The sequence below is a fragment of the Nesoenas mayeri genome (assembly GCF_963082525.1).
Source record: "Nesoenas mayeri genome assembly, chromosome: 1".
Lineage (NCBI taxonomy): Eukaryota > Metazoa > Chordata > Aves > Columbiformes > Columbidae > Nesoenas > Nesoenas mayeri.
The window spans coordinates 124,246,130-124,268,777 of record NC_137541.1 but is presented as its reverse complement, the minus strand read 5'-3'; the positions used below and the strand labels follow the sequence as shown (position 1 = coordinate 124,268,777).

The 22,648-nt window shown below is 45.8% G+C and overlaps 1 protein-coding gene across 3 annotated transcripts in view; it reads right to left on the bottom strand.

The window, feature by feature from the left end:
* TIAM1 (TIAM Rac1 associated GEF 1) overlaps nucleotides 1-22,169 on the bottom strand; it is a gene marked incomplete at its 3' end in the record, with an annotated part of 83,305 nt that extends 61,136 nt beyond the window's left edge. For all 3 annotated transcript variants that reach the window (XM_080350058.1, XM_080350059.1, XM_080350060.1), the window contains exons 1-3: nucleotides 21,090-22,169; nucleotides 5,414-5,861; nucleotides 2,859-3,031 (exon numbers count right to left, since the gene is read on the bottom strand). In XM_080350058.1, the coding sequence (XP_080206184.1) occupies nucleotides 2,859-3,031; nucleotides 5,414-5,861; nucleotides 21,090-22,058 (1,590 nt within the window). In that variant the 5' untranslated portion in view covers nucleotides 22,059-22,169. The remainder of the gene's footprint in view (nucleotides 1-2,858; nucleotides 3,032-5,413; nucleotides 5,862-21,089) is intronic.
* Between the last annotated feature and the right edge of the window lie 479 nt (nucleotides 22,170-22,648).

Below are 22,648 nucleotides of genomic sequence, written 5' to 3'. Positions count from 1 at the left end.
AACTAACAGTAAAGGATGTGGCTAACTGAAGTGAAGGAGAGATGCCCACAGAATCCCAGTTCTGGAAATCATGTATGCACAGGCAGGACTTCAGCCTGATACTCCCAAAAATTCTATGGTGCTGCAGCAGGTCAGTCCCCACATGTCCCATTGCTTTCCTTAGCTCAGGTTAGAAGTCCTAAGGAGAAGACAGGGTCTGCACCGCAAAGACCGATCTCTTACTAGCAATTTTCTTGTCTTCAGTTGGCACTGTACAAAGTACATTGCTTAAACTGGCCAGGTTCCCTGCCCAGGTAATAATACTAACAAGCTCTCATTCATAGACAGGGGCTTTCAATGTCATATTGCCACTGCTGAAGACAAGTTGAGCCTCCCTTGCTGAGGAATTTCTGCCAAAATAATCACTTGCAAAACGGGAGACACTTTGCGTACAGTCAGGTGGTGAAATCTAGCCCCCAGTAGAGAGTAGCACTGGACTTAAAATGAGATGGCATGTTTTGTTAATTCCTAGAAAAATTGTAACGGCAAGAAGTCATCTTTTTATCTTATTCAATTATAAAATATCCGTATACCATTAGATTGAGTTTGTTTTTTGGTTTCCTGGGGAGAGGAAGGGCAAAAAAAGAATCTCGAATGGATTGGAGGAGCTGAAGACTTCGGGTAGATGAGTAGGCAAGGGAAATCACTCCACTTCTAAACGAAAAGACCACATAAACAAGCTGCAAACATCTGATGCATAAGTATGTGGTGTCACAAGTTGCTCTGAGCTCCCAGAAAACGCATGTGACATCTGCAAGTACTGGATTTGTGTAGGCACGATAAGAACTGACTGAGCAAGGAATCATTGTGTAGGAGGTATGTGATGTCTCTAGGTGCAACGCAGTGGGAAGGCTTGTTACAAGATGTCCAACCCTATTTTTCTCCCTAAGTACACAGTCTCCATAGGACACAAATAGTCTCCTGCGGGTCTGTGGTTTCTTCTCATCAAAGCCGCTACTACTGCACTGTGCTACGTGTGGACGGACGTGTGTGACACGAGCAGTTAAGTCATGCTGCTGAACAGCCGTACACGTGCGTCAGCTGCTCTGAGGGCAGCAGAACAAGCCCTACAGCGCAGTCACTCACACATTCCTTTCACCACTGCAGCTGGTCTCCTTCCCTTCGCCCCAAACCTATCCCCTTCTTTCTCTTCTGCTTCACTAGCGATGCCTGGGTTCTATGGCAGGAGAGACACATCAAGGAAAAAATTCTGCAAGGCAGTATAAATTATTGTCTTTCATTTGAAAAGGCTCATTTTGCTTTTTCCCCCAAAGTTACATGAAAATCTACCCGTGGCATAATGACGCAGGGCTTTTAATGACTAAGGCCCTGTGTTGCCATGAAAAGAAATGTACTGAATGTGACCTTTTCAGTATTTAGCATCCACTGGCATTAATTTTATGAGAATGAAGGATTTTCCTTAGAAAACTGCATGGAAAAGATTTTACAGCTCCACAACCTTTCAAGCACACACTGAGACCATAAGCACCACACTTACCTCCTGGATGAAGCTCTCCAGGTGGCAAAATACATGTACCCTGCCCAGGAAAGGCATAAAGTAGAAAGGGGCAGGCAGTATTACATATGAGCTAGGGAAAAATGAGGCTGAGGTGGCAGAGAAGATAGTCCACAAAAAAAGGTCGGGTTTGGTTTTTTTTTTGGTTTGGTTTGGTTTGGTTTTTTTTCAGTATGCAATCAGATATTCAGTCGCTTCAAGATGTAAGCCAACACTACTTTCTTTGAGTCAATAAAGCTTTTTTATTTTGCACTCGTTTGAGAATCTAGCCCCTCACCTAGGAGAGCTGCAAGGACCTATGAGACACTGTAATTTTAAAGATTTGTTCTGGAGTACAGGGGAGTGATGATGTTGGGCATTTCCTACCACAGAGTAGCTTCTGGTTTAAGAAGGCAAGAAACTCTGAATACATTGTCACTGGAAAGTGAAATAAATAAGGGATTCCTCTGGTGAGGAAAACTGAATCAACAGAGGAGGAAATGGCACCACCTTAGCACAGGCTGGCAATTACGAATAAAAGAGTGTCACGCCTTGATTAGTGACAACGTACAATAAGAAAGTGGAATGTCCACCTAAAAATAAGTCAGGGAAGCAGTAGCTGCCAAACCACAGAGATCTTTTTCAGTGAAACAAATCAACTTGGATATAAGTACTGAATTTTTATTAAATATAACTTGTGAAATTCAGACACTTCTATTTTCTGCTTAGAAAAACTAAACATGCACTTTCAGCCGCCTCCCAGGCAACAGCAAGATGTTGGCTCAGGTCTGTATGAACAAGGGGCAACTGGATTCTGCAGCACCATTGGGGAGAGCACCTGCAGGCCAAAGCACCCCCTTGCAATTCAAGTTCCTCTTGATCTTGTAAACCCCTTAAGCGTCTCCACAAGGTGCCATCTTTCATATATGTCCCTTATGAAAGGCAGATAGTGTTACAGCACATTTAATGCACTACTGTATGTCCTATACATAACTGGCCTGGTCTGTGTGTTATAAGCACACTGTCAAATCACACAAAATTCCCAGTTTTTACAGGGATGTAAGAATATTTCTTAATTTTTACTTTGTTCCAACCACCTATGCAAAGAGGGCCCGCTGAGTCAATAAAAACACTGACAGTGACACAGATGTGACAGTGATTCACATGTGCTGGTGGGTCTCTTGAGTGGCATTTACCAAATATATCGTGTCCTTCCTCTAGCATTGCCAGAGGAAAAACCCAGATCTTCTGGAGTCAGCAGGATTTTCCTTGGTTGGAGACAGAAAAAGAGAATGACTCGGTAAAACCTTTGAACCGGACCAACCTGAAAGAGGAAAGCATCCCCAAGGGAGTTGCTGAGACAGAAGACAAAGTCCTTCTTGGGGTGTTCGGGCACCGCTTGCACTATGCTGTTTTCCACCCAGACAGCGTGCTTTGGGATGCTGTTGTGGTCAATGCCCGATCTGCCATCGGTCTCGTAAAAAAACAACGTGCATCCTAAAAGAGACGATTGTACATTAGCAAGCAACACATTTAAATGCAACTGCCGCCCTGCATCTATTCAGCGCTAACACTTGGGACTATAAATCATACGTAAAACTGTCAGAGGGATGAGAGAGGATTTGTCAGGGATTGTTGAGGTTTTCAGCCCCACAGCAGAAAGCACCAGCAGCTGCCCAGGTTTAGCCTGACGAGGTGGTGGTTTCCATGCTATGGGGGCACACCACAAGCTGTATGGCACACCAAGCCGTGCCCCAGCACTCCGTTTCACCCCAGGATTACTATAACAGAGCGACAGACATGAGCTGAGAAAGTCACAGGAAGTGAAATAGAATCCCAGGTGAGAAACACCACTGTGAGTGCCAAAGTGGGGATCCTCCACAGCCACCCCATCCCACCAAGGGGACCAAAAGGAAGATGCAGGTGTAAGGGTGTCTCCCCTGGTAGTGCCAGGCAGCTGCCGAGCACACGGACCCCCAGGCAAACCTCCCCAGCCCTGCCTCAGCCTCCTGCAGCTGTAGCTGCCGCAGTCCCTGCGAGGCAAAGATCAAGCGATCTAATTTCTGGATGCAGATGAGTAACTGGAAGAAAAATGGACCGGAATGAACTGTGCTTGCTGAAAGACTGACATACGAAAAAACTCAACAAACAAACGAAAAGCATAAACCAAATTTTTGTTCCACTATTACATTTCAGTGCTGACTCATGTCAAGACAGACAAATATTTAAAAAAAAAAAAAAATTAAAAAGGGCATTTTAGCTGGGGACAGTAACCAACCTGCATGGTTTTACAAAATAATCTTTACAATTCTCTACGGGAAAAAGGAAAAGGTATAACGAGTCTGCAATTTGGGAGACACCAAAAAAAGGATCTCCTTCTCTTCCACCTTCCCGCATTATCTACAGTTTATTTAAATTAAAACTGGCACATTGTTTATCTGCCGCTGGAACTAGCTTTCTCGGTGCAAAGAGACGCCCCGTTACCCAGCCTCTCAGAAAACTATTTGCAGCCAAACAATAGCAGCTGTTAACTTCAAAGCCTCACTTAAACACTAACATTATTAAGGCACAGCAATCTAAGGAGCAAACACTCCACTTGAGTCAAAACACTTCAAAATAACATTGCCTCTGTGCTCATCCTTCCCTTTTTTCCTCCCAGATGGCCCTTTGTTTGCCTGCTCCTCACAGCAAGACCTTCCTGCCACAGGACCCCCCTCCCAGGAGATTAGGGCTCCCCCCTGCCCCCTGGCCCTGAGCCCTCCCTCTCTCCTCTTGCATTTCCCCAATTTCTCCCCAAGGAAGAGCTGGCACCTAACTTTGCTGTTGGTTTTAAAATAGTGCTGCAAATTAAAAAAAAAATAAATATATATATATATACATGTATATATATATATAGCTATAAAAATAGTGCTCTGTAGGCAGAACAGGACTTTAATTGTTCTGAGCTTTTTGGTAAACCCACCAACAGCAGGAGATGCAGCTCTGCCTCCCCTGGCTCACAGATGAGGCCGGTTGCAGCGGAGGAGAGCAAGGCCAGTCCCAAAACCCTGCAAGCGTCACTTTCCGCTTTGCTGCTGATGCAACTGCATGAAGATTAATTCGAGGTCATTCAAGGAGGCCAGCTCGTGAGTTTCACCGCTCTGTTAACATTTATGTGCATTTATAAGCACTCAGACCCCGAACGGGGATGGAGCATGCACCTAGTGGGACCTGCAAAAATTCAGAGGCCAAAGGGCAGCTGGGTGCCGAGGGCTGCCCACCACAAGGCGAGTGACACGGACAGAGCCAACATCTCCCACGTCACAAGCCAGCCTCGATGTGCAGACCACATCTCCCTGTCTACGCCGCGAACGTGTGGCAACTCACTGAGCGTTTTTGCTTTTGAAGCACATCCCAAAGGAGAGGCCAATGGCACTAAGCACAAGAGGAATGCACACAAAGATGGAGCCCCTGCTTGAACGCACGCCAGCTACCAGCAGCATCTCTAGCAAACTCCCACTGCCGCATACCTGTGGCTACACACAGGTATTTATTTTGTCAGTAAGCCATAGACATGCTGTTTAAAGGAAACACCCAGTGCTCAGAGAAGCCACCCCAGATAATGCCAGCAGGACTCCAAGCAGGGTATGAACCCCACATTGCTGCAGCACAGTCATGTGTCTGATGTACACCATGATGTGAGCACATCAACAGCCATCAGATAAAAGCCTCCTCTGAAAATCATCAAGAGTACTTCCTCACATTTGAGGTTAATTAGACTGAGGTTCACAGCAGCTTTTATTAAGTCTAGGGTATTGGTTTCTTCACCTGCAGCAGTACCCAGCCCGCAGCACACCATGGACACACATCTGGACAAACCCTTGCACGCTCGCTCTGTACCTTTCAAGGAAACCCAGTAATGCTTCCACTTCCTGCGGGTGGCTGACTCCACTTTCTTGTTCTTTTTGTGCACCAGGAAGTTTTTCACTGCCAGAGCGCCGGCTTTCCGTACCGTGCCCTGAGCGGCCGTCAGGAGGATGTCGGACTGCCCCGGGGAGCTGAGGGTGCCGCTGCTCTGCTCATCGCTGAGGGCAGAGCCGGCCTCCTCCAGGTTCTCGCTGTTGGCAGTGCTCATCTCCAGCTCCCGGCGAAAGTTCTCGTACACCCCTTGGCGAAGCCCGTCGCCCGTCGAGCTGCTCCCGCTGTCGCTGCCAATGAAAGCCCGACTGGCCGTCGGGGAGTAACTTGAGTTGGTCGCATTGGAGCGTCTAGAAAGGAGGTCGGTGTCGGTGGCAGCTCCCTCGATCCCACTGTCGGTGAATTCGCTCCCTTCGCCTGCGTTGACGTCCTAGGTGGAAGAGAGACACAGCGTGAGATAAAGAGCCTGGCCAAGCTTGGCCTTCTGGAGACAACAACAGAACCCGAAACATCCAGGTGACACCACATTTCTTCACACCTCCATTTTGCCTCACATTGGAAATCCCCCATCTCTTCCTCTTCTGAAGACAAACAACTGGAAGAAAAGCTGGGGTAGGCAGAACTTCCAGTACAGCTTAGGAAAGACCGGTCATACACACACAACAATTTCAGGTGGTGCCTCTACAGCCTTAATGTTTTGGAATATAAGACGCGGCATCATCTGTTTACATTAAGCTAAGTTAACAGTGCTAAAGGTTTTGCAAAAGGAGAACATATGGTCGCAAAAACTGGCAGTTTCAAGAAAAGTACCAATCAACCTACGCATTTTGAAAAGAAAACATAGATATTGTACATTCACACCTACAGCTGAAGATAGATTTTAGACATCCCAAGACTGTAATTTGCAAATTATATAACTAAAAGGGTACCTTTTTTTTTTCTCCTAAGCACTGAATGTATTTGAGATTGTTTTCTGTCACTTCTACATCACAAATGCTAACGATGGGCCATGTGATACCCTCTGCCAAATCCCACGGTGACAGACCCTGCCAAAATATTGCAACAGCAGAAGACCCTCCCTGGTGCCCAGGAACTTGCAGCTGAAGAAGAGACAAGAATACAGCCAGCTTGAGCAAGACAGGAAACAACGCGACCGAATTCAGGTTTTGAAGGCTTAATGGCTCAGCTTGCCCCCTGCAACAAGGCTAGTGCCCAAAGATGGCTAACCAAAGGCATCTGCGGCAGCTCTTGAAGGAAGACAGATAAAGGCCAAACCCTGTCAGCAGATAAAAATATGTTAAATATTCGGGAGATGAGGGGGTCAAGCAAGAAGATGCAAAGAGGTGAAAAATATGGCCAAAACAACAGGAATGTCAGCCGTTACCTCTCCTGCAAGAGCAGCTGGTGCTTGATTTACAAGTTTAAAAAAATAGGGGGATTCTGAGAAGAGGTGGCAGAATGCAGTATTTATTTTGAGAGAAAACAAGCTGCTAGGTGTTGGTTCAAGCACCAGATTTCTATGCATCCAAGAGCAGCTCTGCAAAAACCGAGAAACCCTCCACTGAGCTCTGTTTGAAACCTCCCTCCTGTGGAGCAAGAGCTGGATGAGGAAACCTGAGGGGTAGGGGAGGGTGTTGCTGAATTTGACTAACTTTTAAGGCATTAATTCATAATGGATGGGCTCGTTCTTTATAAACACTACCTCTCAAGGGAGATTTGGAGTCCAGCTGGAAGAATAAGCACTTCCTTCCCCGCTCAGTGAGCACAGTTATCCTAGTCAGTCTGGTTATTTAATGCAACACACAGTGATAGACAAGCTGTTCTGGACAGGCCAACATTCCTCCCACCACATGTGAATGAGCTGAGCCGGGCTTCCTGTAAGTGCAGTCATCTACCCCTGCAGAGCGGTTTTCTCAACCGCACATTTTTTCCTGCTGCTCCAATACACTTGTTTTTTTGGAAGCCAATTATCTCCCCATTTCTTCCAGCACTGAAAGGAGGGATTTCTGGACAGGGGAACTGCTGCTGCTCAGAAACCGGTGTTTACAAAACACTGCCCCATACCAGTTTTTGTGCTGCATCACGAAAAGCTGAATGGTGTGAGTTCTGATGACAGCTCTCCATTCGAGACCCCTCGAATGCGTCAGGGAGCCAGGACGGGCACAGAGCTGCTCAATGCTCACACACCTGAGACGCTGTGTCTCCACTGGCACCGCTATGTTGTCGTGAAACCGGAGCACCAAAGAACCGAACCGCATCCCTGTGTTCACTGAGATAGTCATTCCTGTAGGATGACCGGGGTTTGCATTTGTTTTCTGGGGCCTTCTTCCTCCATGTTTGTTTTAAAGCAAAAAAGTGTGTCACTCATGAAGCATAAACAAATCTGGATTCTGCAGTGAACATTATATAATGGTGGCAACAGAAATTACTTAAGGGTTTGAGATTTTTATTTTAGGTTAGTGATTTAATAAATATACAATCTGTCTTGTAATTATTTTATCCATGCAGTACAAAAAATACAGGGCAAATTCCAAAATTTTAGCTGATATAACTTTTAGGAAGCATATCTCGTGCTTTAACTAGAATTACATATTTAAAAAAAAATAAAGAGCTACTAGAACAGACCACCAACCTGAGGGAGATCAGATTTGTAATTTTGCCAGCCAGTATACACACAAAACTTTCTTGGTGCTTTTTAGCAGATGGAGTATGTTTTCAAAAACAGGAGCGCACCCAGAGATGTACAAGCACAAGCGCTGCAATGTAGGCTCTCAAGGTTCCTCATGCCCAGCGTGACGCAGCCTTATTGTGTAACCTTGATTAGACACGGCATTAATTGTCTCAGTTTCCCCATCCATAAATGGGGATTATACTCCATAACTGATACATAGGCAAAATGGCTAACTATTTATGAAAAAATTAAAGGATTGAAAATGTGAGTGAATGTTATATACGCTCATGAGGTAAAACCGTAGCACTCATCTTTATAATCTTTACCTCAATGCAAGTGATAGACTGGATGGGTCAAAAGATCTTTTCAGCATAATGCTGCAGCCCTGCCCCTAATCACCCTCTGCTCCCTGCCCTCCCTTTTCCTCTCTTAAATATCCCGTATCAAAGACTTCTTGCCAACTGATGCAAGCCCTTTGGTAGGAGGAGGGTCTGAGCACACGAAGGTCAGAACGGTTCAAAACCTACAGCCTGCTAATATTGTTCACACTCATGAATTATGAAACGTAGCATTGAGTACGTTGAGCACTTTCGGAAGTCTGCTGTATGGGAAGCTCGGTCTCGGGGTTAGCAGGGTTAAGAGCCTTCATTGCACAGGTCTCTGACTTCTGAGTTCCTGCTGCAATGTCAGCTCGTTCTCATCGGAGGGTATGAAAAGCTCTCAAGAAGTAACCGGCATCTGCTCTGGCCGTCTCACAGTGCTATAATCTGTACACTGAAGGGCATTCAATTAAGAGTTCAGCAGAAAGTGCAGAGGTTTAGTATTGTGCTTCAGCGGAAACATGCCAAGGCTGAAGGGGTAATACACCCAAGCCAAGCAACTAACAAGCAGAGCTCGATGAACACATCACTAGGGGCACAGAAAAACTCCCACAAACTTTCAAATCAGGATGCTGAAAATTAAGCACCATGACCAGCATGGCTCCCCACTGATGAGATCCATGTGGATACACAGGCCTCTGGCTTTGGCATTCAGCTTCAAAGTACCCACTGACATGGCCACCAGGGGCGACTGCCCAGACGCAAAGCGAACATTGCATAACCTCGATGAGAGCTATTTAAAGTTATTCACATTTCCTGCTCAGTTTCTCAAAGAGCCCCATGGGCAACAGCAACGTCCTCTTCCTCTGAGGCTCAGCCTTCACTGCTCATCCCTCTGACTCCAGCCCGGCATCCCTGCGGCTCTCTGTCAAGACGCCGATGGCATGTGCCATATCGTGGAAGCTGGGAGACAGCTGAAGGCTGCAGAATGCATGTTTCTGAAGCCCGTGGTTTGGGACATTATACACACATTATAATAAATCACCAGCACATTACTCTGGACTTGTAATTGCTGTCATCAAGGGGCTTTGTTTTATTTCACTGGTTAAAAAACCCAAAAGTTTTATTCAGCTCTGTGCAACGTTTAGGACACTGCACCTGATATTTTGTGCCTTGCCAGAGATCTTGTGTTTTGTATTTTCAGGCTGGCAAACAGCTGCCTCCACACAGAAGAATATTTTTGCCCAGACAGACCATCTCAGGAAGCAAATGCAAGACTGGAACTAAAATCTGTGCTGCCACACTTAGCCTTCCCACTGGTGTTTACCTAGCTTCAGGGCTGGGAGGATAAGAAGGCAAAGCGAGAGGGAGGTGGAAATCATTAAATTGGTCACACTAAGTACAAAGCACATGGCAAAGAAAATAAAGCCTATTTTCTCCAAGACAGAGAGATGGTGGAAGTTGTAGGAATAGCAGTTCCTGGCATTTTGCAAATACAACAGGTCTTAGTCCACAGAGACAACAAACTGAATAAACAGGGGGCTTTGTCCCTTTGATTTAAGATTGCTCTGTGGAAAGCAGGAGAAAGTCACACAAAGCCCACTGCCTGAAGAAGGGAACTAAACAGACTATGCTGCACCGTGTGCCTCGATGGGGAGGCAGTGAGGAGTGGCACAGATCCCACTGGGATCTGGGATCCCTGCTGCTGCTAAGGAGGACAGAGAAGTGGCACTGGTTCTTACCCTGGCAGTGCTACCATATTGGTTCTAAAAGGCCAGGATTTACGAAAGGAGGTTCAGCAGACAGTAATGAATCATAGAATCACAGAACCATTTCAGTTTGAAGAAAGCCTCCAGATCATCAAGTCCAACCACACTTAACTCTAGCACTAAACCATGTCCACAAGAACAGTGTCTAAATGCCTTTTAAACACCTCCAGGGATGGTGACTCCACCACTTCCCTGGGCAGCCTGTTCCAATGCCTGACAACCCTTTCCATGAAGAATTTTTTCCTAATATCCAATCTAAATGTACTCTGGCACAACTTGAGGCCAAATGGAGGAAAAGAGCGGGGGGGGGGAAGTGGAATGTCCGACACCAGAGAGATAAGCCACGGAATGAGAAGCCAGAGACAGACTGAACGGTGCTGCTGTTACCAACAAGAATGCAGTGAGGCTCAGCAAGCAGGCTGCAGGCCGGGACAGCCCCAAAAGCACTGATAGCGCTAGGATGTAATGAAATGGAATTCTCACAGCCCCACCGAATGCAGACAACAATTTAACTGATGAACCAATTGGGCAAAATACTAGTGAAAGTACCAAAAACCCACTTAAATATATGTTCTTTCCTCATGTGAACACTGGGTTTCATGCAAAGCAAGCCAGTGGGGAATAAAGCTGTAATGCAAGCTACATCAATCTAGTGTATTTGGTCCTGTAGCTTTTGCATACTCACATGGTACGCATACCTCTGTATGTCCACTATAGACACATTTGTTACAAAATTCTTGCTAGATTTAGAAGATATACAGAAAAAAACTTTTTGCTTTAGAAAAAAACATCTACTTTTAGCTCACAAGGATCAGAAAAAGTTTTGGGGTGTGTTCCAAGTGTCTTTGTCCCCATGTTGAAACATTTGGTACTGGCCTCTGCTAGCAAGAGACCACCAGATGGGATAAGCCTTGCCCAACTCTCAGGCTCACAACTGGACACAATCAGAGCACTTACAATAATGATGTGCTTACCAAACTTCCCACCAACAGCCCTGTTTACTGACACTAATAAAATGGCTTAGTGAATCACTTTCTCCTGCTTGACTGACAGCAGTGATTCATGGGCACTTTAGGCACATGGGACTCATTTAGTAGGAAAACTCTGACTTCCCTAATATGAATGGTTCCTTATGTGGTTAATACTTCTTTCTAAAATAGCTATTAGATTAAAAGTATTCTTTAGTAAAAGACAAATGAGTGGGGTATTTTTCTTGGAAGGGGCTCCCTCCAAGAGAATGCAAATCCTCTGTTCCCCATCCTGTTTAGCAACAGAGCAATAAGGTGTTCACATTCAGCATCAGCCTGAAATTGTGCATAACCTGTCTGGTTGCTAGTTAGGCAAGCACCACACAATACATTTAAAATAGATGGGTAAGCAGCCTGATAGTTTGCATGCTTTTATGTGCCTGGTGTCTCTTTGAAGCTCATGTGTAGAAAAAGATTGGCCTGATAAGTGTTTTCCCTTTCTTTTCAGTACTGACTCTGCCATCTCTTGATGGTCGAGGTGGTCTGTTAAGGTATGACTTGCTCCAAATCAAAATGAAATCCTTTCTCCAGAGTAACCTGAACACCTGGTAATGAATGCATTAGAAGATTTAACTGTCTCAAAAAGAATCAAAACATTCCAAGAAGCAAAGATAAATCATATATTGCATTTGAAACCAGAGTGGGAGAAATGGTTTTAAACCTGCAATGAAGAAACACAAAAGCAACTATGGAGTTGCCCATTCTGACCAGGAGTACTACAGTTTTGAAGACTGTTATACTGAATCATGTCCACTGTAAAGTCAGATATAATAATGACACGAAGGAGATCTGCCACCGTAGCAAGGAAAAAAGCCCCTCAAGCAGATGCTTGGAGTTGATAGGAAAGAAGGTTTTGAAGATTCCTACAGGACTGTGTACAACAGGACAGCACTATATGAAACGAGCCAGAATGCCCTGGATTGACAGCAGGCTTTGGACAACCAAACCAACAACTACAAACCAACACAGGCCAACTGTAGTATTCTGTTGGATTGTCTGGGGCTTGTTTACACCTCATAGGAGTGCTCCCAAGTCCAGTGAGGCACAGTTACACGCCAACTGCAATTTGTATGTGCATACTAGACTGAGTTGCTGGGAATTCAAAGAGATCGGCTACTGATATGTACAAGCAGCTTCGGTTCCTACTTCTGTGCACTCACCGCACTGGTGCAACAGTTCTTCAGATGTCTGAAAGAGTCAAAATAAAAAAATTAAAATAAAAAATAATAATAAAAAACAACAATGACAACAACAAAAACAAAACAAAACAAAACAAAAAAAAACAAACAACCAAACAAACAAAAAACCAAAATCACACAAAACAAAAACCATCAAACACCTTATATGTGTTGTTAAAGCTGCTCGAAGTGGTTTAACAAGCAACTAGGTTTTGGCCATGGTTCTCTGAAATCAAATTTACTCTCAAGAAAAATGGTGGTACTAGTCTAGATTTCCAGGTACTTCTGCTAGCAGCAAGCTTCACTCTTATGAAAGGATGAATCACAGTCACAGGTTTCTGGGCATCGACCCGGGGAAAGTCTTAAGGCATGGATTTCAATGGATGTGGGTTCCAAAATTCCTCTGTGAACCTGTCTTGGTGAATGCTATACAGTATAATTTGGCATCTTGGAAAGACAGACAAGGTGCCAGGCACCCAGAAGATGCTCGAATGTAGGAAGGAGATGTGCATCGACTTTGCTCCATTGGGACAAGCAGGTAGCAAAAACCAATGTATCAAGTACCCATCAACCTCATTTCCTCTGCAGGCAACTCTGACTGATATATGTGGCTGTTATCTCAGTATTACACATGGCTCCTTCACTCCATATCGAGCTATCACATTAGCTTGGTGTCTCTAACACAGGGGTTGGGAACATTTCTGGTTCACTCACTGCACAGACATTTTCCAGCTAGTATTTTGGCCCTTCCAGAAAGATCATCTCTGTAGACCACCATGCTTCCCCAAGGAGCCTCGTTTTCTTAGCTTAGATGCCTTAAAGGCAAATTATGGACCCACAGGGACTCCTGCAGTAGTCAGGAAAGTACAGCCCTGGAGGACTTGTCAGCTATGAGACTAAAAGAAGCTGAAAATGAAACTGTCCCCATAAAGCTGCAGGGAAATGCATGGGACAGCTTTACCCTTCTTGTCAAGCTACTGTGCAGATTTTCACTGACTCAGGATGGTTGTAGCAACAGTTTGCAACCTGTTCATATTCAGAGAGCTAGTTTTGCATCCCTAAAATCTAAAATATTGGGTAAAGGGAAGTGGGTGGGATATTTTGATTTTGCTTTTTATTAATGTGAGAGAAATCCAAGCCTGTGAGAGAATGCACAAAGGGCAACAGGGCCCTTTGCAGGAAACAGCATGAAGCACCACCTTGGGACCTGAGCACACCCGCTTTTCCCTGGCTTTAGTACTAATGTCTGAGGGGTGCTAAAGGATATAATACCATGAATGAGAATTAACCCATAGTCCAGAAAAGCCTCTTGCAGTGTGGTCCCTGCACACAGCTATGGACAACCATGCAGATCTGGGGTGGATGCCCACTTTCCATTCCCAGCAGTGGGAGGAAGTCTCAGTTCTTGGGCCCTGCAGTGTTTAATCTCTGTGTTCCCAAATGATATGCTGAGGACCCGCCAAAACTTACCTTACTTTCATCCCAATGGACCACCCAGATGAAGAAAGTTTCTAGAGGGACTGAGCTAACCATAAACTAACGCAAGCAGCCTCACCGTGCTCAAGTTAAACAAATGGCAACATGCCCAAATCCTCAAAGTAAAATACAGGGTTCGGTTACTTTTTGTTCACTTGGTGCCAAGAAGAGGCAGTTCTTCCTGAGAAATATAACAGAGGGGATGGAAGTGGGGAAGGAGGAAAGCTGCTACAACAGCAGCTTGAAATCAAAACATATTATCTGGGAGGTGTTCACCTGAATGATCACCTAACTTGGAAACATCTCCCATCTGGGATGACAACTAGTCACAGGATCACACACTAAAGCTCTCTGAAAAGAAATGTTTCAATTGAGCACTTCACTGGAAAGGATCACTACTGCAAATTGCATCCATCTAAGTAAGCACAGTCCAGCAAACAAGCAGCTGGGGCAACCTGTCTGTGATTTTTAAGCGGAAAGTACTTGAAACTAAGAAGATGTAGTATATATAGCTTTACAGAGAATACAATTATTGCCAATGGTACAAACATTTGAGATGTATAAATGACAAAGTCCTACTGTTTAAAAAAAATATGCCTGAATGGAGCTAGATCAGATATCAGGACTGCTGATTTGCTTTCCATTGGCTTCAGACCAAGAGCAAAGGAAGAAAAACAAATTAAGATCTTTTAAGAGTATCAAAATATTTGCCAGCAGAGACCAAAACACACATTTTCACATGCTCCTTTCCCTGACAATATTGGGGTAGAGTTGTGTGCTCTGAATGGAGTGACTACTATTTGCTTTGTGAATATCCTGAATGGGCAATACCTGACCTAATCTCATCCACTGGGGAAGGGCAGCCTTGTGGCAGACGAGGGAAGCCCTGTGAGCTCAGGTCTCAAGTCCTCTGTTCAGGCTTTCCTCCAGGCTCCCCCTGAATCCGCTTCCAGTCAGCCAGGCTATAAACAGCCCATTTGGCCCAGGCATTAAATGGGTCTGGTCATTCAGACCCACTGAGATGTGGATTCACAAGCAGTTCACAGTGTTGCAAGCTTGGGCTGCCACCAAAATGAGTGGTTACCCCTTCCTCCCCGAGCTCATTTCCACCCCTTCCTTTAACTTGGTGCACTGTGGCTAGTAGCTGAAAACAGAGAAGTTTGGGTTTAATGCGGTTGTTTGCCTGGAGGCTCAGCAAACTTACCGGCTCTCCAGTGGGATTCAGCCCCTTGAGTCAGCCCAGACAAGCCACTCAACTCAAGAATCTCCAGGTTTTGGAGATTTAGAGCACAGCTTGGGCTACATCCGAGACCTTGGGAACAGCCTCTGTCTGAAAGGCACTACGGGACTGTGTGAACAGGGGCCTGAATCAGTGAGATGTGCTCTACAGCTGGAAAGCAGTAACATATTACTTTTAGGCACTTACTAAACTATGTGTCATTAATTATAATTTAATGATACATGACTTTGTCTTTGTCTTTCCTCTATTCCATCTCGAGTCAAACAGCTAAGATTAAAGGTCTGGATCAATATGATTAAGAATCATTTTTAGGCTGAAAATAGCTATGTTTTCCAGACTACAAACTGAGATGTACACAATTACTTTAATAGAGGTAGAGCTTCAGCTGCTGATGATTCTCTTGTCTGGAAAAGTGATGACCGAGGAGGGCTATAAGAACAGGCTGGGAGGTCACAAGTGTAATGTAGAGAGTGAACAGGATGCAGTGGAAGCCAGAAGCAGAAAATGATTTCAGAAAAGAGAATTCATGGGGGACAGGTCAACTCAGCATTCTTGGATGAACTCCTCGCTCAGGAAGCCTCAAATTGCCAATTTTCTGGGATCGGGAAGAATGCCCTAAAGGCAAGTTCACCTCATACTCTCCCTGTTCCTTTCTTTTGCCTGAGCACTTGGTATGTGAGGAACAAGGTACTGGGCTGGATGGTGCTTTCATGTGACTGACCCAGTGTGGTCCTGTTACATTTTGAGGCTATATCCTCTATACCACAAAACCATTTGTGAATAAGTTTTACGCAACTTAAAAACAAGCATCAGCTCTCTGGAGTTTAGACATCCTACAGAGCATAATGAAACAATATAACCTGTTTTAAAATCCCCTGAGATGTTAAAAAAAAATATTGACTGGAAAGACATTCTATTTTTAGGCTTTTTTGTGTATGTCCTGATCCACAAAAACCTTGGTTTCATCCCCTGCATATTCTGCAAAATTTATTTATAAGAATTTTTTTTTTAAGGCTTGAGATCCCAAATTCCTTCAGGCTACCTACAGAGGCCTAAAAGTAATAATAAACTTGAAAATCAGACAAAAGGGGATTTAGCGCGCCAAGGACATAGTCCGGCGCTGGCGCTGAAGGAGGAGCAGTTTCCAAGTCAGTTGGGCAGGAAGCTTGTTCACTCTCCTCCTCCTCAGTTTCACAACAAATGCTGGAGTGAAGATGCTGTAAAAAGCCTTTGCTTTCCCTGCAGAGTTGAGGAACATCTTCTTGATGCTCCTTCTCAAAAGTTATGTTAAAAACCTGGACTGCACCATTGTAACACCAATGCTGAAACTGAGTTTTCCGGAGGAAGTCACAAATTGGGCAATAAAGCTTGGAGAGGAATGAGCCACCTTTCTCATATGTGAGTGGACGACCATGCAGAAATGCTTTGGCCACCATGTCACCTTGGATTTTAATGCACACAGGAGTCACACCATGCTCTAAATACTGCTTGTAAAACACCATCGCTTCCCTAGAAAGACAGTCCACCCATAGCTTCACATCTACAAGGAACTACTCCTTATGTCTTCCCCTACAATGCAAACCCCAGCACTGGAAGCCCATGGAGGTCTCTGGTGTTGATGGTAATGACCACCTCAACCATCACAAAAAGCAGAGGGGAGGAGTGAGACCTGCAGGGCTATGGCAGCATCAGGCATGGCTGGCTCACGGTGATCTGCAGCAGACACCCATGGACAGACGAACTGCCAGCACCACAGCCTAGCAAGCAGATTTTGCCATGTGACCAAAAAGTCTTCTGTACATTCAGGATGTCTTCAGATGACTGCCTCTGTAGTGCCCTTTGAAATGTCAAAAGAGGTCCATGCCCTACGGTCCATGCTATATCCCCTCATTTGATGGTCCAAAGAAAAGAGCAGCCAGAAACTATCCACAGAGGAGGAACAGGGAATAAGGTGGTGGCAAGATGGGCTTGTGGGTGGCACAGAACCACATCTCAAGGTTTCAATTCCCTAATTCCCCCCTCTGAGATTTCAGTTAGGACACTTAAGAGCCGGAGAGCATGAGGTGACATTTGTCTCTGAACATTAACCAGGAGGAGGAGGAGGAGGAGGAGGGAGTCTCCTGCAGGCAGATGTTTGGCTACAAGCAGGACACAACAGGGCCCTTTCAGAAAATCTGGATCTCAACAAGCAGGTTGTAGGATCCTGGGGATCTCACAACCCACGGCCAGAACAAGCTGTATCAAACCGGAGCTTGACTCCCTTCAAGCAAAACTGGGTGAAAATGTCAGCCAATTAAGCTTTTTCCACCTACATCAAATCAGCTCCAAAAGCCAAACAGGATCCCAGCAGAGCTCTCCGGGAAGTCTCACTTCAGCAGATCTGAACCCTTCATGTTAAAATGTTACGAAAAACAGAACTGCTACGTGGGTGCCCCAGAGTCACCCTGTGAATATTAATCGCTTGTGCATATTGAAAGTAATTGTCTCTCCAGTATTAAAAAGCTCTCCCTCTCAATTAGTGGAAAGTGACTCCCACAGTTCAATTTGAGGTTTAAATTTGGAAAGGAGAGATTTTATTCTTTCCTTTCACGTAAACCATGTACTTGTAAAGAACCCATGGATAAGGCATCAGAACAAAACAGGTACAGCTGTGATAGTGGCACCTGCTTTCTGTGATACATTCAAGGATGCACTTTTCCAGTACAAGTGGTCAACACATCACAAAAATTACAGCTGCTGACAACTTCTAATAAATTTAGCCCACATGGGAAATATGATGATGTATGTAGATGTAGTTGAACATGCATGTAACAGTGGCTGGATTCAGGAATCAAACAGAAGGGCACAAGCCCATTGCTATGGTCTCAAGACTTAGCCTGCACTTGATGTCTTCTGTTTCCAGGGACCTCTTTAGGAACTAGACTAGCCAAAAGATGATATCTACCAGTGACCATTAGGACCTTCCAGCACTTCTAGCACCAGGGCAGGTGAGACTAAAAAAATCATGCAAATACCCCAGCTACAACTTTCCAAAAACTGAAAAAAAGCCACTGGCAAATATAAACCCAAATTCTTCTGCAGATGGGCAACAGTGATCTGGGCAGAAACCTCACTCCTGGCTGTGAGGCTCACTTAGGTGACTTTGAACAGGGGAGCTACTTCTGCACTGTTAAATAACACAGAGGCAATGACAGGCCACTGGCCTGGAGGCCAACAAGGAAAATTGTGTCCAAACCATATTATTCTTGGCCCTGGGTCACCTTTATGTGGTGCGCCTAAGACATATAACTATTATTTTGTGAGGTTGGGATGGGGGGGGGCAGTTCAAAAGGCTGGAAAAACCATGAAAGTTTTGCCTCTAGTCCACTAAATTGTTTTTATAGCATGGAATGTTTTACAGCCTGATGACACATACAGCAGACTCTAGGGCAATGCTCAAGGTAGTCATCAAGAGTGTGAAGCCCATTGAGAAAGTGTTGACAGACCTGGAAGGGCAGAGGGAAACAAAATTCTCCAAACTGTGTCCAAGTACCAGCTGGCACAGACCAAAGCAGCGCTGAGGAACACACGAACAGCAAAGCAGTAAGGCCATCAGCTCTACATCTCGGCGTCCACCATCTCAGGTAGGGTAACCATCACATTCAACTTCACACCAGGGGTGTCAAGTAAAGATGAGTAAAGTCCTGAGACAGACTGGGCACCTGGTGCAGAGACAGACTGGCACCTTCTCTCCTCTCACTCCATCCAAAGCCACCTAATCAAGGTTCACCAAGGAACTAGTCCTTTGTGTGCAAATTTGGTGTTCCTTTTCACTCTATCTGTCAAAGACATAATGACAGTAATTTCTCTAAGCTTGCTAAAGGTAGGCTTGGGTTAACATGTCTTCATTGCTGACAAGTATCTTATACTTACTGTGTGGTGCTAGGATTAAAGGCTTGGAAGGAATTTTGACCTTTCCAAAGCTTTAATTCTGTTGAATTTGTACATGGTAATAATCACTGCTGAGACTCCTCAGAGCCATCATCTCCACACTCAGGAGATGTACCTAGTGTAACCAGTCCCACAAAGTGATTCCTCTGGGTATGGCTGAGGCTTTGCAAAATGCTACGCAAATGCATGACTTTCACTAAGTGCGTCAGAGGAATCTTCTTAATGCCAAGATAGGCAGCAAGAAGAAAAACAAATGCTTCGCTTTTCACCAGTGACGCTGTTCTCTTTTTCTTAAATACGCTTGAAAGGGGGCTAGAGGCAGCAGTTGCACCTAACAATCTCCATGAAAGCTGTTACGTTCAAGGCTGCCAAATATCATCTTTTATTTTCTTGTTGTTGTTCTCTTCCTTTTTATCCTGCACTGCCTTGATGGAGCACTAAAGCGTTTTTTGCACTTGCACCGTAAAAACACCTCCAAAAATAAAGAGCTGATTTTGAAGTACAAAGCTGCTGTTGTGGGACGCCGCAGCATCTGTTTTAACATGTCATTTTTATATTTAGAAGCAGCGTTATCTCCACAGATCAAGCACAGACAGGAAGTCACTCAGCAGCCCCTTTCCATCAGCCCAAGTCAGTGCCAGCTGATGGGGGGGGACACAGGCTCCTCTTGCCCTCCAGCAGCCCTCCGCAGCTCCTCCGTGGTGGAGCTGCATCCTGCCTGACTCAGCTGCCTAGCCTGGTATGTCCAGCGCTGGTGTCCTGACAGCAGCTCAGCGCGGCAGCTTCCAAGGCTTCCAACCTTGATGCAGCGCGCCGCTTTTTTCCTTTTCTGGGTCACACGACACGGTGTGCATATGCTGCATGGCACATGTAGTTAGAAACGATGCTATAAAATCAGGGGAGCCGCTGAAGCGTGCACAGCTCTGACCTGCGCCGTCAGACGGTTCTGTCTGTGTCCCCCCAGCCATGTTTCCAAAGACTGTGCCCACAGCTAGAAAATAGTGCATGCAAAAAAATGCCACAGCCAGCACCTTCCATTAGGCAGCTGGACCACCACTCTGAGAAGGTCCAGCAAGCCAGGTGAATGAACTGCCCACAACACGTGTGCCACACGTGGCTTGTACAGGTGGGCAGGATTTGTAGCTCCTTTATCCCACCTGCAACATACTGTATGCAGAATTGCTGTTTGCAGCACAAGGCAGCGATGTGTAACCTGATCAGACAGAACATGGCGAAGAAAAGCAAGGCAAAACAAAATAAAGACCAAACAGCAGCCGTCAGAGCAAAGATCACAGGACTGGTGTTCAGAAGTGGGGAGAGGCACTAGATAGAAAAGCTCATCTTGGCTCTGTGCTGCCTGTTAAAAGATGAAGGATGAGGGTATGATGTCCTCCCTGGCTAGAAGCAGCATCTTCTCATTACATCCCCCATAATTTTTCAGTTTACAGCAGGTGAGCACTGCAGCTTGCAGGACTAGGTGATGATCAAGGTGATGTTTTGCATAAATGTGAATGCTGGGCAATTAAAAGAGTGAAATTGCAGCCCAGCAAGTGTTTACCATGGAGAGGAGGGAAAACACTTGCAGGTTTCTTCTTTGCTTCCAGCCACTAGAGTCGAGGAGTGCTTGCACATGTGCAGGCAGGGGAGGGCAACGGGGCAGGGAGGGCAGAGAGGGGAGACACAACCAATGCACGTGAGCCCCTCAAGCGGAGTGATTGGTTTTGGCAGCTACCCTGCAAAAAACGGCACTGTCAGCACTGCAAAACACACAGGAAAATCTTTAGCTGGCAAATGCAGACTTATCTTTCCCAGAGGCACTGAAGAGTGGAAAAGGCCCAGAGATGCAGATAACGAAGGGAGCAGTGATGGGATCAAGCCAGCTCTGGAGACCGATTAGTTCAGCTTTCTACTGGATACAGACCCCTCATTAAAAAGGGGGTATTAAAGGAAAACAGAGTCTGGAAGAACCTAGAATATCTTTATCTACAGACATAGCTTAGCAAATGCACACGAGCTTCTGTTTTACATAGAATAAAACTGCCTTACCTGAGTAGTTTTCGCCCTTCTGCCTTGCATGCTGTTACTATGGCTAATTTGTGGGTTGGTGGCTCCTTCGGAAAGGCAGTGGGATTTCCTACAGGGCAGCGTATTGTAATTACTGTAGGAAGGCGGATCCTCAGCAGTAACCGATGCCATCTTATGGCTCCCGAGATCTGGGATGTCAGACACTAAATTCCGGCAGTACCCTCCAAAGGCATTTCGTGGACCTCCATTGACAGCAGCTCTCGGGGTTTTGGGGGAATACAAGTCGCTCATAGAGTTTGCCCGTTGGCAGGCAACTAGCGTCTGCGGGCTGCCACTGGCCTCCATCCCACGGGTGGCCTCAGCATCCTTCTCCTCGGCCAAGCCCAGGATTTCCTCGTTGCTCGTCAAATGCTCCTGGCTGAGGTCAGAAAGCGAAAACTCCAAGCTGTCCTCACGCCAGATGTCGGCCGATTTGGAGCGCTTCTTCTTGAAGCTGGCTGTCTCCATGAAGTTCGTGCCATTGGCCGCGTACCGATGTGACCTCCCATCGCCCTCCGCCAGGAAGGGCGGCTCGTCCCCATAGAGCCTGCTCTCCTCCGAGTCGGGCATGCTCTGCACGGAGGCGGCGGTGAGGACGGTGCTGCTGTCCACGCTGGGGGTGACAGAGGAGTCCGTGTGGTAGGAAACAGGCCGCAGGCCCATGTCCACGCGGTCCACCCAGATGGGGCTACCGAAGTCCTCAAGGTTGGCCTCCTGGGCAAAGGGCTCCAGGCCGTTCTCCGCCAGGGACTGGGGGATGCTGGGGGTGCTGCTGGAGCGGGTGCTCACTTCTGAGTTGCGGTGGATAATTTTTCCTGAAGAAGCATGCCGCGTCCGGCGAGAGGCTTTGTTGGAGAGACGAAGGGAGCGGGAGGTGTGCTTGCGGCCCAGGGCGGCGTGTTTGTCTCCGTAGAAGGCGTGCTCCACGCTCTGGCTCTCTGCGTTCCCCATGGCGTCACAGTCTGCAAGGGGACAGAGCAGGAAACCTTAACCGTAGCAACCAAACGCGCAGGCAAGAAGACACACAGACACCCCAGTACACCCCAAATAGCTTTTTTTCTTTTTTTGACCTACACCACACCTTTCATTGGGTCTTGCAGGACGTGCCTGAACAGCAGCTACTAATCCCACAGAATTAATTAAGGGAGACAGCAACCATTCCAGCAAACTTATAAATACAACTCAGTTAAATCAGTAAGTAGGAAAAAGCCAGGTGACAGTTTTGCTGGTGTGAATGAAGAGTGTAGAAAAGGGAAGGAGTGAACCTTGAAGCTTGGTTTGAACTGAAGCCAGTTTATCACCAAAGTGTGCTGGCAATCTCAGCTCTGCACACATTCACTTGACTATTCATATTAGCTTCGCAATTCCAACTCGAAAAATCAACAGCTATCATTTATCTGCATGGAACAAGATGCCAAAAAGTAGATGTACATATGCCTTTACCTGAGATTTCAGTTTGTTGTTTGTTTGGTTTTTTTTCTAGGAACTGCGAATTGAAGCAGCAAAAGTACAATAGCAAAGTACAAATTCACCTGTTTGGC